The sequence below is a fragment of the Lontra canadensis genome, unplaced genomic scaffold, assembly GCF_010015895.1.
Source record: "Lontra canadensis isolate GAN:19392208 unplaced genomic scaffold, GSC_riverotter_1.0 scaffold9, whole genome shotgun sequence".
Taxonomy (NCBI): Eukaryota; Metazoa; Chordata; class Mammalia; order Carnivora; family Mustelidae; genus Lontra; species Lontra canadensis.
In genome coordinates, this window is record NW_022631003.1 from 11525317 (window position 1) to 11542946 (window position 17630).

At 41.2% G+C, this 17630-nt stretch overlaps 1 protein-coding gene across 1 annotated transcript in view; it reads right to left on the minus strand.

The window, feature by feature from the left end:
• The window catches only part of MYRFL (myelin regulatory factor like), a 97516-nt gene that overhangs the window by 66066 nt on the left and 13820 nt on the right, over positions 1-17630 (minus strand). Inside the window, exons 3-8 of the mRNA XM_032854830.1 lie at positions 14866-14933; positions 14507-14771; positions 13562-13653; positions 7002-7152; positions 3578-3773; positions 1269-1345 (exon numbers count right to left, since the gene is read on the minus strand). Coding sequence (XP_032710721.1) covers positions 1269-1345; positions 3578-3773; positions 7002-7152; positions 13562-13653; positions 14507-14771; positions 14866-14872 — 788 coding nt within the window. The 5' untranslated portion in view covers positions 14873-14933. The remainder of the gene's footprint in view (positions 1-1268; positions 1346-3577; positions 3774-7001; positions 7153-13561; positions 13654-14506; positions 14772-14865; positions 14934-17630) is intronic.

Here is a 17630-nt window from a genome sequence, read left to right on the forward strand (position 1 = left end):
AATTCCACTCCAAGTCATTCCACAGGGTGAACGCTCACTTTGGACTGCCATATTGCTTTGGACAATGCCAGTCAACTATATTGGAACCCACTGGGCAGTCAATCCACATAGTTTTTAAAAATAAGAAAAAATGAGTTTTAAGCACAACATAAAATTAAAAGAAAGGTCTAACCATAATCTATGTCAAGGAAACCAGGTAGTTAGCAAGAGTGTTAAAAATGGTTATAAAAATAATGATGACTTGGGGCACCTGGGTGACATGGTCAGTTAAGCGTCTGACTCTTGGTTTTAGCTAGGTTGTGATCTCAGGGTCCTGGGATTGAGCCCCGAATCGGGCTCCATGCCTGTGGAGTCTGCCTGGGATTCTCTCTCCCTCTCCCTCTGTCCCTCGCCACTCCCACTGTTCCTCTCTCATGAATAAATAAATCTTTTAAAAAATAATAATGATGGGGGTGCCTGGATGGGTCAGTTGGTTAAGCGGCTGCCTTCGGCTCAGGTCATGATTCCAGGGTCCTGGGATAAAGCCCCGCATCGGGATCCCTGCTCAGCAGAGAGTCTGCTTCTCTCTCTTCTTTTGCCAGCCACTCTGCTTACTTGTGCTCTCTCTCTATCTCTCTGTCAATTAAATAAATAAAATCTTAAATAATAATAGTAATAATAATAATAATGACTTAAAATGGAGCTTTCTATAAGAATTTGTTTACAAGTAATTCAATAATTGTTCTTGTTAATAAGCATGTATTTATAATATTAACATATTACTAAGGTAGTATCTGCAATGGGATTCCTTTTATTTTTTTTTTATTTACTTTTTTACTGAAGTATAGTTGACGTAAAATGTTACACTAGTTTCAGGCGCATGACATAGTGATTCAACAACTCTATACTTAGGCTATGCTCACCACAAGTGCAGCTCCCATCTGTCACCACACAGCACCATTACAATACCACTGACTTTATTCCTTGTGCTGTACCTTTCATCCCCATGCCTTACTCATCCTATAACTAGAAGTCTCTACCTCCCACTCCCCTCCACCCATTTTACCCATGCCTCAACTCCTCCTCTCTGGCAACCATCAGTTTGTTCTCTATATTAATAGGACTATTTCTGCTTTTTTGGTGTGTGTATTTATTTATTTGTTTGTTTTTTAGATTCCACCTATAGGTGACATCATATGGTCGGTGAGATTCATTTTTGCTAAAATAAATTAGGCAACAGGTATTTCTCCCAGTACATTCACAAAGTAATTCAGAAAAGAAATTCTTACTTAACAGGATTGAAAATTTTTTTGCTTCTATCTGCTTGGGATTGTTCAATAGCGATTATTTGATTGGTGGCTTCTACCTGTGGGGAACAACAAAAAGGAAATTAGTTACCAAATACATGAATTAATTTATTAACAAAAACATCCACTAGTAAGTAATGTTCAAGTACTTTAAAAGTTTTCCAAAGCAGGGCACATGGGTGGCTCAGCAGGTTAAAGCCTCTGCCTTCGGCTCAGGTCATGATCTCAGGGTCCTAGGATTGAGCCCCGCATCAGGCTCTCTGCTCAGCAGGGAGCCTGCTTCCTCTTCTCTCTCTGCCTGCCTCTCTGCTTACTTGTGATCTCTGTCAAATGAATAAATAAAATCTTAAAAAAAAAAAAAAAAAGTTTTCCAAAGCATCATGAAAGGCACTGGGCAGGAGGAACCAGTCACTGAAAAAAATGTATAAGGCAATGACCTCAACCTTAAGGAGCATGCTATTGGTGAGAAAAGAAACAAATACGTGTGAAACTAAACAATGAAAACACAAGACAACAGAAAACCGCAGGTGAGCAGTGACTGTGGCGTGAGCTCACAGATAATTAAAACATCAGGAGCAAAACACAGGAGCAAGGCAGCTCCAAGGGAACAGGCATCCATCCATTCATTTATTCATTCATTCCATAGATGCTTGCTGAGCACCTGCTATGCACCAGGCATTGCTTGGGGTGAGAGAGATGAGCAGTGGACAAAATTAACAGAAACCCCAGCCCATGCACAGCTAACATTTTAATAAAAAGAAATAACAAATAATGAAAACAAATAAAATACAGAAAACGGTATTTTTTCAGTACTTGCTACAAAACTCTTCTTGCTCTGAATGAATAGTGGCAAGGGTGTGGTGAGAGCTGTCCTGTCCTATATGGCTTGTGGGTAATAGCATAATAACGTTTTTTTCTGAAAAGCAGGTAGGCAACATACACCAAGAGTTTTAATAATGTTTATGCCCTTGATATATAAATTCTTCTGGAATGTATCCTCATGCAAAGACAGGTATACATGGATGTTTACTAAGATTGAAAATAAGCAAAACTTACAATAATGTGGGAATATGGTACACTTATACAATAGAAATTGTGTCATCTTTGTAAATAATATTTTATAGGGTCTTTAATAATATGTTATTTTCATAATATACTATTAACAATATGAGATTAATTTTAATAACAGAAAAAATTAGACTACCAAATGGTGGATCCCAAATAGGAATGTATTTTTTCTCTTCTTTATAGTTCCCTATTGTATTCCAAAATTTTCACAATGGATTCACATTACTTCCATAATCAGAAAAATATGCTTTGTTGTTGTTTATTATCTTTGTTTGCTTTTGTTTTGTTTTTTTGGTTTGGTTTGGTTTGGTTTCGTTTAAGAGCTCAGTTTGGAGCAAGAGCAGCTGATGTGCCAATGTGTCAAGCCCTATTTTGGGAGACTCGCTGCCTAAGCTCAGGTTAATAATCAGAATAGTATATGCAGATAATGGATGCTCCTTCCCCTAAATGCTGGATATGAGGTCTTGTTGGCCACCCAGAAGTCATCCTATCTGCATTCTAAACTCAGCTCTCTCATTTACTTATCTTAGGTGAATTGTCTAACTTTATTGTGACTCAGTCTCCTCTCTGTTAAACTGAAAAAGATGGAACATTGACAAGATTAATGGCTCCTCGGCTTTTTAAAGTCAGAGACTTATTGAGAATTTGGCAAAAACTAGGAATCTACTGCCTATGAAAATGCACCAGCATCAAAAATAATAAAATATTACAGTTAGTAAGGAAGTACAAGATTTATATCATGAAAACTATCAAAATGTAGTTTGAAGTGATGCTGTACCAGTTTCTGAGCCAGTTTCAGGCTTCAGAAATTGGTAGTTCCCATTTCCTAGGTCTTGGAACATTTATTCTTAGAAAGTATCCACCATGCTGTGAGGAAGCACAACCTATCCCACACAGAGGTCCTCATGAAGGAGAGCCAAGGTCTCACAGCTACAGTCTCATTTAAGCTCCTGGCCAATGGCCAGCCCAGACCTGACAGACAGATAAAGGAGCCATCTTGGAAACTGGATCCAGGCCCGGCTGAGCTGCCCCAGCTGATGGCTCCTGAAGAGACATGAACTGTGAGAGCCAAGCCCTAACCAACCTGCACATTTGTGACCCAAAGAGATGATTTTCATTATTATAAGTTGCTAAGTTTGGGGGGTAGTTGGTAATGCAACAACAGATACCTAGAACACTTAGTAATACTGGCTTCATTAAATTGAGCTCAATAAAAGACTTACCTTAACCCCAAATGCTTTCAAGTAAAACATTTCTATTGGCTTTAGGCCCATTTGAGTTTTGACAAATTTTGGACTTCCCCAAATTTGGATGTGGATGGTTATCTGAAAATGGTTCTTCTTTTGGCAAACAAAAGCTTCATCTGCTGGTGAAAAATTAAATCCTTTGTCTGTGACAACTCGATAGCCTATATCAGGTCTATGAAAAGAGGAATCAAGAAACTAATTTAACAAACATTTTCTACACATTTTCTTCCATCACCAATATTAATAGTATAAACATTTCAAGATACACTGTGGAAAGTGACTTTTGTTATATTTAATCAATTTTGTGGATTTTTGCTGAGGAAGTGAAAATGTTATTTCAAAACACAGATGGCTCTCTCACAGCATTTTATCTTCTCACAAGGAAGGAGCACAATTCTTGCCAAATGGAAGCATTGTCTCCTTGGCCTCCCTTTCCCTTTGTGCTTTCTAGAATTCTAATTTGACTCCACCATACATCAGAAAGATGTAGTCTAGAAGTTGAGAAGTCATTGCATTACTCAGACCTGTGAAATATCTGGGATAAAATTCATCTTTTTCTTCCTTTAAAAAAAATGCTCTAAATGTCATCAGCAACACCTCACTCAACAGTCCCTCTCCTGAGTGAATATTCAGCTCACATGTGGTTAGAGGAAAAAAGCAGGCTGGCCCAAATTACCAGGAATAGCTTTAAACCAGATTAACCAGAGCCAATCAGAATACTGACTGAAAACCCATTTTCACCAGAGTTTGGTCATCTCCTTTTTATCCTCCTGATCTGGTAATACCACTGAAAACCTACTATGCTGGTTGCTTCTGCTGGGAACAGAAGTGGTGAGGTGGCTAATCAGATCCTTGCTTTATTTATCCTACCAAATTATTTTCAATATCAAGTCTTTGTGTTTCTCGTGTTTAATTAAAGACCTTTAAATGTTAAATAAAACTAAAACACCCCACATGTGTAATATTACTGAGCAGAGAAAAGAATATAGGTGAAACTTTTTTGGTGAACTTTTCCCATACATGTTGAAGATTTGGAACATGATTTTCAGTTCATCAAGATTCCTAAATGTGGACTTTTCCTCAGGAAAGAAGCTCCTCCTCGGGACAGGAAGCAGAGGAGGGCAGGACTTACTGCTGTGCTAGCTCTCTGCTGCTGTGTGGTGCTGTGCTTCCTGGGATCTCAATTTGGATGGCTGCCATTATAATGAAAAACACTGAGTTTCTAAGTTTCTCTCTAATTCCAGAGACAGAAAATATGAATATGAATGAGTCCCTTGGGGAAAAGAGTGTTCATGTTCTTTGCAATTTAAGCACCTTCCCAGTGGATCAAGTCACTGGGTCATTGATTACTCCCAAGTAGCTGATTCATCAAAGCTTCCACAAATGAAGGATTTGATAAAAACCACATGTCTTATGCCATCTGGAAACTTCATATTGACTTGTATTTCTAGAGCAAATCTTCTAATTTACTCATCTAAAGGCTAGATGAATGGAATTGTATAGATTTTACGGCTGAGGATAATAAGAACTGTCTTAATTGGGAAAAAGAGAAATAACTTTTAGTGATCATCCATGTTTCACTGTCAAAAACCCTGAAGGAAGGAGGTAAGGTTTACAACTCAGATATGAACACTAGCCTGAAATTTAAAGACAGCTAGAAGTAGAAACTGAATCAACAAACAGCAATCATGCATTTGAAGATTATTGTGAATCCTAAACACCAATCTCTGGTTATAGAACTCTGTTTACCTAAAAATAGCAATTCGGTTTTTGATATCCAATGTTATAAATAAAGCCAACTAAACTGGCTTTTTAAAAGCTCTTTTAACACAAGTTTTATGTATCACTCAGAAAAAAAAAAGTTTTCAATTCCCTAACTTTTTGCTTTTAGGTAATTTAAGGAAACAACATTTTTGTGACAAATTAGACATAATAATCTGACACAAATGATTTTTCTGTCTCAATGATATGAATAATGAAATCAAGACAACCTAAGGTCTAATGTAGATTAATATTGTCTTTTTCTTGCACTTAGGAAAAGTGAATTATGTCTAAACATTCAAAATAAATCTGCATCTATATCTTTAAGCTGATACCATCGTGTTCTCCTTTTTTTCCAGCTCAATGGAGCTTAGATTGGCTGTTCAAAAAAATTTTTTAAAATCTACTCAAGTAAGAAGGATAAGTTGCCTCAAAAACTTGATGAAGAGTTTCATACCTGGGTACTCATATTTAAGATAGGATATGGAATACTCCCCAGAAGATAACCAAATAAAGGCCACGACTTAAAACTAAGACATGGGGACCCTCCCTTTCTTTTTCTAATTGTACACAGTGGCAAACACACAAAGTTGTGACATTTCAATGATGCAACTAGTAATTTGCCTCATTCTGCTTCCCATTCAATGCACCAACTTCCAGTTTGTTAAGTCTTTAGAATTTGTTTCAAGGAAAAGATTTCTTCCTTCTAGTTCATTCAACATGTAAGTGCTAGTGATAAGTTTTGCCCTTAAAGAAGCTCTATTTGAATTTGGAAAATACCATAGAAGACCCTCAAGTTTGTGGATCAACATTTCTCATTTCATATTATATTTATTACTTGAAAGTCCTATAGTTTAACCATTAACATTTTTCAGATTTTTCAAGGGGCCCTTTATAATCTTGAAAATTCTAAGAGAATTTTCAATCTACGTAGATTTTATTTTTTAATAATAGTTTTATTAACATTTAACCTACGTAGATAAATTATACACTAAGGAATAAAGAGAAGGCTCTGAAGATGTTTAAGAGCAATAATATGTAAGTCCACATTTATTTCTTGAAATTATGTCATAAGATTAGGATGAAAATTTTCCAGTTTAAAGATATTTTGTATGGTTTCATTTCAGTCTTTAAACACAGAGCCACCACCAATACCAACAGGATTGTTGCAGTATATATTGACAATGAGCTTGACAATACTGATTCACAGCATAGATATTAGGGGAGGGGGGATGTCACCAGCTAGCCATTTAATGTGGTTCCCAAAATGGTATTCTGTGGAATTTTAAATTAACTGCAGGATTAAATATTACTGATTTGGGAAATCCCCATTTTCCAGCTTGAAGTCTGAACTGGGTCTATGGTCTGAGAAAGACTCACTCTCCCTCCACCATTTAGTGGGTAAGTTGTAATGAGTTAAAAGTACAGTCTGGATTCCAAAAGGCCATAAGCCCATGTCCCAGCTATGAATTAGTCAGAATGTGAAACCTAAGGAGTAAGATGCATTTCCTCACGGACCCATCCTATTTGATCAGGGGTGGCTTCAAAACCCAAATCCTTGGATTTAGTCTTGAGAGTTAGCACCACCTTTCCTCCCTCCCTCCCTCAGTACACCACCAGGGGGCCCCGGGCCACTTACAGTTTCTCATAATGACCAGTGAATAAACTGTGCCAAGGCACACTCTGGTATGGCTGCCACTTCAGAGAAGGAGAACCCTGGTCCACGGGTGTCATGTTCTGTCCCTCACTGTCGTAGAATAGCACTTCGCTGCTGGAACTCCTACTTGTCACTGCAAAGAAATCGGTGTGTTAGATCCTTCCTCCAAGGCTGTTCTTCCTAGACTCACAGACAGCTGCATGGAGCTAATGAACCGGCCTTGTATGAGGAAGGGTGACCCTGTGGGAAGTGACAAGTGGTGGGAGGCAGGAGACATGTGAGTAGCCTTGTTGGGAATTGTGCCCTCAGTGTCCCTCTACCCTCTCTCTTGCATAGCGTCTCCCCACATGCAGTCAATGTGGTTCCAGTGATGTTCACTCCCAGCCAGAGGAGGGCAGGGGGACCCAAGGTGGCTCAGTTGAAGCCCAGCATTCACTTCTTGCCTCAATAATTGCACCAGGTTGACTCATGGCCCAAGCCAACCCAAGCAGAGTGACTCTCAGCACTTCAGGGGACATGGGTTCAAAGATGCTGCCTCTTTTAAACCCGGGAGCTTTAAACCTGGGAGACACCATCCTGAAGAGCTGCTGGCACCATTTGGGGACATGAAAGAAGAGCCTGTCTGGGAATGAAGCCTGCACAGCAGAAGGCAGAGTTGAGGATGAAGGTCACCCAGTTCTGATGGAGTGATTTGAGTTCTGGGATCCAATCCTAAACTCTTGGGCGACAGGAGGCAATAAATCCTCCGGTTTTGTTTTTTGTTTGCTTGTTTTTTGCTTAAGGCAGCTTGATGTTTTGGGGTTTGGGGGGTTTTGTCCTTTATTTCTTTGTTTTTGTTCATTGCAATCAATACATTCTAATCTGTTACAAGTCCCCCAGGGCACTAGCTTTCTGAACTCAGAGGAGCTATTTATTCGCTTAGTGTCTTACTTTCCTCAACAGCAAAATAGAAATTAAAACAGATGTCTTGCCCATCTTGTAACATTGTACAAGCAGAGAGAATATCATAGTACAAGTGGAAGCACTTTCAGAAGCTAATGCCAAGATAAAGTAGCAGAAAATGTCGTTAAGTATGTAATATTGACTATAGGAAATTGCTACTTTTCTATGTTAAAATAACAGCAATTTCACATGCGCAAGCTACTATTTTTGCATAATCCTTGCAAATTGTCTTAATTTGAGTATGCCTCCAAACCGTGTGATTCAACCTCGGATAATTTTTATGTAAATGCTATTGGCACATTTTCTGTTTCTCTTAACTCTCTCAAGATGACTACTACCTGGCATCAGGAGTGAAATGTACATGGTGGGTGTTCCCAAGATCAGGTGCAGGCCAAGAGCAACAACACAGAGATAGGAGGGGAGCTCCTGGAGAGCGTGCACTTAGCCCCCAGCTTGGAAACTGCAGGGTTTTCTTCACTTGTCTAACTTCCTTTCTCTATACTTCTACTGAGGGCTTCCTCAAATCAATAAATAGCAGAGCTGCTGCGGGTTGTCTCTGATCTCAAATGTCAAAGGAAATGTGTTTCCTTTGGGGTAATCCCTATTACACGTCAACTAAGCAAAACATCGATTTTTTTTTCAGTTTTTGTAAACAACCACTTTGAAAAGATTTCTCAAAATCATGAAAAACTGTTTCCCGGCTTAAAATACAGGAGGTGAGCAATGAAAGGAGCTCTTCATGCTGTCGCTCCTCCAAAAGATACCAGACCTAGAAACTTCTCCAAAACAAACAAACAACTTCCACGGTTCTCCTGCTTATACCAAATTCAGAGAAAGGAAGAAACCAGTTCTCCCATCTTCCCTTCCTCTGTCCTCCTGAGGAGAGAGGATAAAGGAAGTTCCAGAGCTTGAGGTTTGGAATCCATGGGCCTGGGCTTGAGTCTCAGCTCTACACTTACTAGCTCTACAATCTAGGGAAATGGTTTCTGGTCTCAGGCCTTCAGTTTCTTCATCTACAAAATGGGAGTAACAGTATGAAACCTCCCAGGGTTGGTGAAGGGATTCTATGAGTGACAAGTGTCTAGCACAGTGTCTGTCACCAGTAAGAGTTTAAACAATGGTGCATTTCATTAATATCGGTGGCACTGCGATCATCATATGACTTGTTTCAGCTCAGGTGACACAGTTTTGTCCAAGAAACCTTGGCGAATACTTCTGTGCTTGGCCTCCATGGTACCTCTCTCTGATGTGAAATAACTAACACCAAGTGCCTGAGTGGTTATCAGCTAACCTAGGTCCATTCCCACTCATGCATGGTGGCAAGGTCAAGGATAACAGCATTTCCTGCTTTTTCCTATGTTAGCAGCAAAGGGATGGAGCAGCCACTCCCAACAGGACTGACATAGCCATGGCTTCCCTGGGAGCTGGATATCAGCTGGTGAGACCCAGAGACCACAGGTCCAGGCTGAAATTTGAGGCACAAGCCTGAACCCCATACTGGAACCTATTACTAGTCACACTGATAATAACATTTACTACTCTTGGGTACTTTATTTTTTATTTTTTTAAAGATTTTATTTATTTATTTGAGAGAGAGAAAGGAGAAACAGACTCCACACTGAGCAGAGAGCCTGATATGGGACTCGATTCCAGGACCCTGAGATCATAACTGGAGCCAAAGGCAGATGTTTAACAAACTAAGTCACCCAGGTGCCCTCCTGTGTACTTTTTGTAACACGGGCACTGTCCCCAAGTGTATCAAGACACTTGACATAATTTCTCATCAACTCTTCAAGGTAAGGGTGCCTTTTTTCAATAAACTTTCTTTTCTGAAGTATAATATACATAAAGAAAAATATACAGAGCACTAGTACACAATTTGATATTTTTAAATAAAATGAATTATACTGGGTAACTTTCACTGGGCCAAGAAATAGGGCATGTCCAGCACTCTAGAAGTTACCCTCATGCCCTCTTCCAGCTACTACTTTCTTCTGCCCAAGACAAATCACTATTCTGAAATCTAAAACCATAGAGGAGTGTAGAGAAGTGGAATTACATGATATGTAGGCTTATGTGTTGGCTTCTTTTGCCCAACATTATGTTTATGAGATTCACTCATTATTATTGCAAATGGCAGTCATTTGTTTATTTCCATTACTGTAGGAAAATAACACAATTTGTCCTGCCTTGGATGGTCATTTGGGTTATTTTCAGTTTGTGGTTATTAAAAGTAACACTGCTATGGACATTTTTGTGTGTGTCTTTTAGTGGGTGTATTTGCACACTTCTGCTAGGCATTATTACCAGCAGTGGAACCACTAGGTCATAGGATGTGCTTTAGTCCATGCAACCAAACTGATTACAGAGAGGTTATGAGATCAGGATTCCTAATGTCATTTAACAAGTGTGGAAATTGGGGTTTGACCACCTGAAATAACTTGCTCAGTGTCACAGCTGTTAAGTGGGAGAGACAGGGTTCAAACCCTCCTCTTCCCTTCGTGCTACACTGAGGATGTCTTAAGAACATGTAGCAGAAGAGGAATGCAAGTGTGAAAGCAGCAAACTGACCAAGTTCCCACCTTTCAGAAAAACTTATAGCTTGCATTTTAACGCCTTTCAAAATATTCTTTTATGCATTACTTTTTAAAAAATCTTAGATGGGGCGCCTGGGTGACTCAGTGGTTTAAAACCTCTGCCTTCAGCTCAGTTCATGATCTTAGAGTCCTAGGATCAAACCCGATATGGGGCTCTCTGCTCAGCGGGGAGCCTGCTTCCCCGACCCTCCCTCTCTGCCTGCCTCTCTACTTGTGATCTCTCTCTCTCTGTCAAATAAATAAATAAAATATTTTTAAATAAATAAATACATAAAAAATCTTAGAAATGGGTGAAGTAGAAATTATGATTCTTATTTGATAATCGAGCAAAGTCAGTCTCAGGGCACCTGGATGACACAGTCACTTAAACATCTAACTCTTGGTTTCAGCTCAGGTGGTGACCTCAGGGTCCTGAGATTCAGCCACTCGGCGTGGTTTCTTCTTGTCCCTCTCCCTCCCTTTCTGCCCACCCCCACCTGCCCCACTTCCCGGTGCTCGCTCTCCACTCTCAATTTTTCTGAAATAAATCAATCTTAAAAAAAAAAAAAAAACAGTCTCAGAAAGTACCTACTTGCTGAGATGAGAAAGACAATTTTTCTGACTTTACAATGTGAACTCAGCCAGGGCACCTCTCCTGCAGGCCAAAGAACACCACTCTGGGGCTGAAAAAACCCTTTCATATTTGAGGTTCAAACCATATGAATCCATGAACCACCTTATATTTGGGATTCAGGTGAAATGGAAGCAGGGACCCTCTCGTATACGGGGTCTAGACTATGTGGGGCTGGAAACATCTAGTAAGAGCTATTTTCTCTCTTAGCAAGATTTTACATCTGTCCCCAGCAGCCCAGTGATTCTACGTTATGAGCCTATAAATGGGAATCTTAGAACCCTTGGACAAAGTGAACTGCTTGGGAGAAGGTCACAGAAAGGCTTCCTGATTGATTTAGAACACGTCCTCCTATCAAAATCCCTGCTCAGTAAGACTACCAGCCTAGGCTCCTCCTTCTTCCTCCCATGTGCCATTTCCCCAGGACCTTTGTAAAAACCCTTGGCCTCTGCCACATCAAAACTAGAAAACTTCTGCTGAAAATATAAACTGTAATGAAAACATAGCATTTGGATTTTTGCCTCACCACCCCCTGCCCGGCCCTGGGAAAATGTTCATTTACATTCTGGAACGATTGTCCAGAGTCAATTATCTTTAGTCAGCTTTTCAGTGACCTTCATTCGAATAGGACTTAAACAAGGGATTCAAGGTTTCCTATCTGCTAGACATGTCAGTTACTCTTTCATGATTTTCTCTGGAAATGGTGAAAAATCAATGTCCTCTCCAGAGACGGGCAGCAGAAAATCACCACAGGATGGAGCTTAACCCCGAAATGGCCAGTAGGGTTTGAACAGCAATCTGGTCTGATGAGGAAACGCTTGGAAGGTTTGGGTGACTTGCCCAGTTCTCCCAGTGGGCTGGTGCATCTGTGGGAGAGTGAACAGATGGTCCCTTCGTCTGGCTAGAAATTTACTCAGCCTTTTGTGTTTGAGAATCACATAGAAGCTGCAGGCTAGATGTAAGGATTCTTGATGAAATCAGAGTACACTCGCATAAGGAAGCTGGGTGGTGAGCTCTATATTAAAGGAGACTTTAGTTAACATTTTCTGTTTCAAGGATTGAATAAGAGAAACCAAGCAACCGTTGGCCAGGGTGGGTCCATGTGAAAGAAAAGGAGGCAGTGAGAGGTTTGGTTCATGCGAGAGCTGGATGCCCAGTATGGTTCTACCACCCCATGGCCAAGAGGCAGCCACGTGTGGGCCTTGGCTGGAGGATCCTCCAGCCATGCTGAAGTTGAGGCCGGACATCCCTGAAAGGACCAGCTGGCTCCAACAGGCAAGCAGAGGACCAGCTCTAATCACGAGGCCAGGAAAGAAAAAGGCAACAACACAAGCAGGTGAGGAAGCCACCGGCATCACCTTCCAGGGCAGTAGAAAGCCCTGGAGTTTGGGGACAATAGTGGGAAGGGGAGCCCCCAAACAGAAATCTTGAACGTCCGGCCAAGCTGATTCAGGGTAGTAAAAGTGATGTACCCTGAGTCTAGGCTGCTATTCATACTGCCCACCTCTCATTATTTACGGCAGTTAATAGAGGAGGCTTGGAGTCTCATCCTTTTGCCTATTAAGTGCCATAGCATTCATTCTGGAAGTTCCAGGCTGCAGACTCTAAAACTCCAATTTGTTCACAGCTTGAAGAGGTCTCTAAGCTGAAAACATGATGTGTCACCTGTTACATAACACTAAAAATAAGGTAGTCTGGCCACTTGCGCATCGTAGGATTCTGCTGAAAGACTTCTGAAATGACCTCACAAAATCTCAAAGATCTACTTGGAACGCACTAACCTGAAGCGAGCGCTAGTAGAGTACATCAACTCTCTACCTTTCTGCTCCCCTGGAGAAATCCTCCAAAGTCTGCTTCCATGAGCCAGCAGCTCCGTTAGCCCTGGGAGCTTGTTAGGGGTGCAGACCCTCAGGCCCCATCTCAGGCGTACTGAATCACATCCTGCATTTTACCCAGGCCCCTATTTTATCTGTGTGCGCAATGAGGTCGAGAAGGACTACAAGGGCCTGAACAATAGCACAGCAGTCAGCTCTTGAACGTGCTGCCACGTTGCAAGCTCCCACTGGCTTGGATCCTATGTCCTCTGAGACATATTGCCCCTAAAATCAAAAGGACATTTGCATTTCCTCTCCACCAGCGAGAGAGAGAAAGAGAGAGAGAGAGAGAGAGAGAGAAAATGGCGTCTCTCCCTAGGAGCACCTGCATGACCCCACCTAAGACTACATGAAACATTGTGTCAAGAGGAAAGAAAGAAACTCCCAGGGCTTACCCTTGCCCTTCTGTGAAAGAGACAATAATTTTGCAGGGTTACTAGAAGGCTAGTAAAAAAAAAAAAAAAAAAAAAAATCCCTGACTTAATGGTGAAAGCAGTGACCGGACCCGGGTTGGCTCACTTGGTCTGGAGTGGTGGGCCCACACGTGACAGTCCCCGGAGTCCTCCAGCGCCTGTGTGCACTTTCTCTTCTTGGTAGGTGGCAATGAGGCTCTAGAATCAAGAACCCAGGATGAAGGTTAGGAGTTTTTGCTCTCCGTGTTACATGAAATCAGATTCCGTTTCCCAGGTGTCCGCTCTCAGCCTTCTTAAAACTAGCTGTAGTTGGTTAAGACTCCTTGAGTCCTGGTCCTGATCCTCAGGACCACAAGGTTGTACGTGAGTGCACCTACCCCATGAGCCCTACTAGTCTGAAACATAGCTTTCCAATAGCCAGTAGATCTGAGATTCACCTGCTTGAAAAATAAACTGACTATATAGGCAGAGGACTCATTGAGACAAAGACAGGAACTTAAACTATAGAATATACATATATAAAATAGAAGTATATAAAATGGGTATACATTTTACACCTGAAATTTTTTTCACATGGAATTTTGTCACAATTTTTGAGGACCTTTACTCTTTCTGCCATTCTTTAGATTCAGGAGGAATGGAAGAGAGAAGGAGAAGAAGAAGGAAAAGAGGGGGAAGAAAAAATATTAAGTTAATGCTTAATCAAAAGGTATTTTTCTGAGAGCTCATTCACAAATCACTTGCGTATTATAGCTGAGGCTGCAAATGCAAACAGTGCTTTTTCCCTTGCTCGGAATGCCCCCATACATTTCTGACATTTTAACTTTCCACTGAATAAGGACTTTGGGTTTGTGGGGTTTTAGTTAAAAAATGGTCAGAGCCGAGGGGGCGGGGCCGGAGGGTGGTTTGCGGGGAGGAGAGCTTCCTGTGTCTGATATATGTCTCAACACCGCCACCTCCTGGAGAGAACGCCACGATTCATGCTTTACCGGCACTGCGTGGGGTGCCGGCTGCTCTGAGGTCTTTTATAACTAAATATGTTGCCCTTTACCCAGGGCTGTGGCACAGAGGCTGCTGATGGTAAAGACGGCTTATCCCCGGATGGGAGGACATGCATCGGTCCGGGGGGGTTGGAAGATGACTGGTGTCCGGGTAGCAGTGGCGAGAGCTGCCGAGGCCGTGGGCAGAGCTGCTCACTTCACAGGAGCTCTGCGGCAGGTGTGCAGGGAGCATCCGGGCAGCAGCTGCAGAGTGGAGAGAAGTAGCTGGAGTCCTCCCGGCTGCGGCTGCGGGTCTCGTGGCCGGGCAGCAAGCACCTGGGGGAACACATCGGTGAGAAGGGCCTCTCTTTCTGACAGCCCAGCGTCCCAGCAGACATGGCAAGGTGTGCGGGCGGCAGAGTGCACTCACCTTGCATCTGTGGAGGAGAACAGGAGTCTGATGCGGAATAGGGTGGAGTATCGGGGAGCTGCTGCTGCCTGAGGATTAGAGACATACATTGCTTTTTGTTGTGACCTGTTCCGTCATTATAGCTCTGTCACAAATGGGAGACAGCCCTGAGTACTGTGCGCACAGTACACTGTGGGGCCCAGAGCCCACCATATCACGCCTAGTGTAGCATGTTAAGTAAATGGGTTTTGAGGCAGACCAAACTGGGTTTGGGTCCCAGCTTTTCCACTGCCTAGCTGTGTATCCACGACCAAGATCTTAGTCTCTCCAGGCTTCTGTTCCCTCACCTGCAATATGGGAATAACCATCATGCCTTCCTCCTAGCATCCTTGTGAGAATTAAAAGAGATACTGTGTATAAAACCCATAACATAACATCCCCAGAGTTCATGCTCAGTTATAGTTTATATATATATATACACTTATATATATACAGTTTATTTATTATAGTTTAATTAACAGTATTGTTGTTTCTAAACATTTCAAACACTTACACCAGAGAGATGGTTGTGCACCCTGTTTGGGCTAACAGCCTATAAAATGTCATCACCAAAGCAATGGTTTTCCATCTGTACATGGGGAAATCCCAAAGCTCTTGGAATGAGCTCAGTGGTTTTACAAAAGAAAAAACTTAAATGTCTGGGGGAAAAAAAATTCATAACTTTTCCTGTTTTATATATTGAGGTGCAAGTACAATCTCTTTATGAAAAAAATGAGTACCACCACTAAAAAGTGAAATTTTCTCTCCCAAAAACCTGCAAGTTCCTTATGGCTCAGAAACTCCATGATTCTAAGGCATTCATAAGTACCACCACTGTCCACTTGATTCTCCTGCTAGAGAGTAAGCTATCCTGTTTTTCTTGGTTGATTTAAGATTTTAACCTCATACAATGAAAAGTCTATTTTTATTTGTTTACTAGAAAAGTAAGGTTTTCTCCTCAAACTGATCCTTTATAATTTATTCACTCTTTATGAATAAAGGAAGAGAAAACCTTCCTCCAGCAATGCCACCTTCCTACAAAAACACCACCAAAAATGAAACTACAGGAATAAAGAGGAGTAAACTCAAAAGGACATAGAGTACATGTGCAGAGAGCACAACAGACTGTATTTTAATAACACTGCGGCAGACGGAAGTAGGAGAGATGGTAACTGAATTAACAGAACAGTAAAAGCAAAAACAAGACTGCCTGGAGATGGCAGAAGGGACACAGTCAACAAGAGATTATCCAATTTTATTTATTTTTTATTTTTTTAAAGATTTTATTTATTTATTCAACAGACAAAGATCACAAGTAGGCAGAGAGGTAAGCAGAGAGAGGAGGAAGCAGGCTCCCTACGGATGCAGGGCTCAGTCCCAGGACCCTGGGATCATGACCAGAGCTGAAAGCAGAGGCTTTAACTCACTGAGCCACCCAGGCGCCCCAAGAGATTATCCAATTTTAAAATAACTCCAGAAAAGCCCAAGACATTGGAGTCACTAGAAATCTCTGAATTCAGGAGGAAGTTGGAGCTGAAAACAAAAAGTTGAAAGTTTGCTTAAGGAACAGTTGGACCCTTAGATTAGCTTTCCCAACCTGTACAGCTCAACAACTACCTTCCTCAGCCCAAGGGAAGTTGAAAGGGTTTACTCTCTGGAGAAACAGATTCCAGGGTGACTGTAAAGCTACTGAGCTAAAAATGGAAGGATTCAATGAAAGTCTAAATGCTGAACCCTGAGACCCTTCCTCAACTTAAATTTGCAGGCATCCAGGCAGATTTCCTGCAGTAAGAAATTGGAAGATTGTTCCCCAGAAAAATTGAATGTCCTCAAGGGAAAAAATAAGATTTTGAAGTTACCGCTCAAAATGGCCAATCACGGCTTAATCACTCTACAGCCTTTGAGAATAATGGCTTGCAAGTAGAACATCTTAAACAGAACAAAAGATGAAGGATCAGACATTTCCAGAAACCTTTAACGTTAAAGACAAAGAACAAGCAGCTAGATAAAGAAGGGATGCAAATAAAACAAAGCAAAAACAAAAACAAATCCACAAAGAGCTCTTCTGCTTCTGATATCACTAGTAAGCTCCTACCAGTTTGACCTTTTCATACTATGAACTCTGGAAAATTTTTTTAAAACTCTGCCTAAAAATACTGGAAAGTGGACAAGAGCAAGAGGATTCTGGGGGGACACTGAAACTTAGATGAAGGTAATAGCATAAGGAGGGTTACCTGTTTATAGCTTTTAGCCTCAGGGCCAGTTGAAGGCAGAACCACAGACCAGCTAAAACTCCAATAGAAACACACAAATTTTCTGACCTAAGGAACCAGAGAACAGAGTTTGGACAAACAGCCTCTTAAAGTGAAAGGGGAATCTTGGGAAAAAGAGATTCAGAGAGGGGAACCCTATAGATTCTGTGTAAAAACTCTGGCCAAGAGTCTGTCAGACTCCTGAGCCATCAATATACGCGGCTGACTGCACATAGTCCAACCAAAAATAAATAAATAAATAAATAAGGCAAAATGAATGAACAAACAAAACTGAACTAAAATTTAAGTTACTGCCCAAGAGACAGGGTTTATCATTTGAGTTTAAGGAAAGTAACTGCCTGGTAAAACAGATGTATATATATACTTTTCAGAGGAAATTAAAAAAAAAAAAAATCCAGACATTCAAAATGTCTAGAATACAGTTAAGGTTACTCAACAAATGAGGAAGCAGGAAAATGTAGCCTAGCCTTGAGG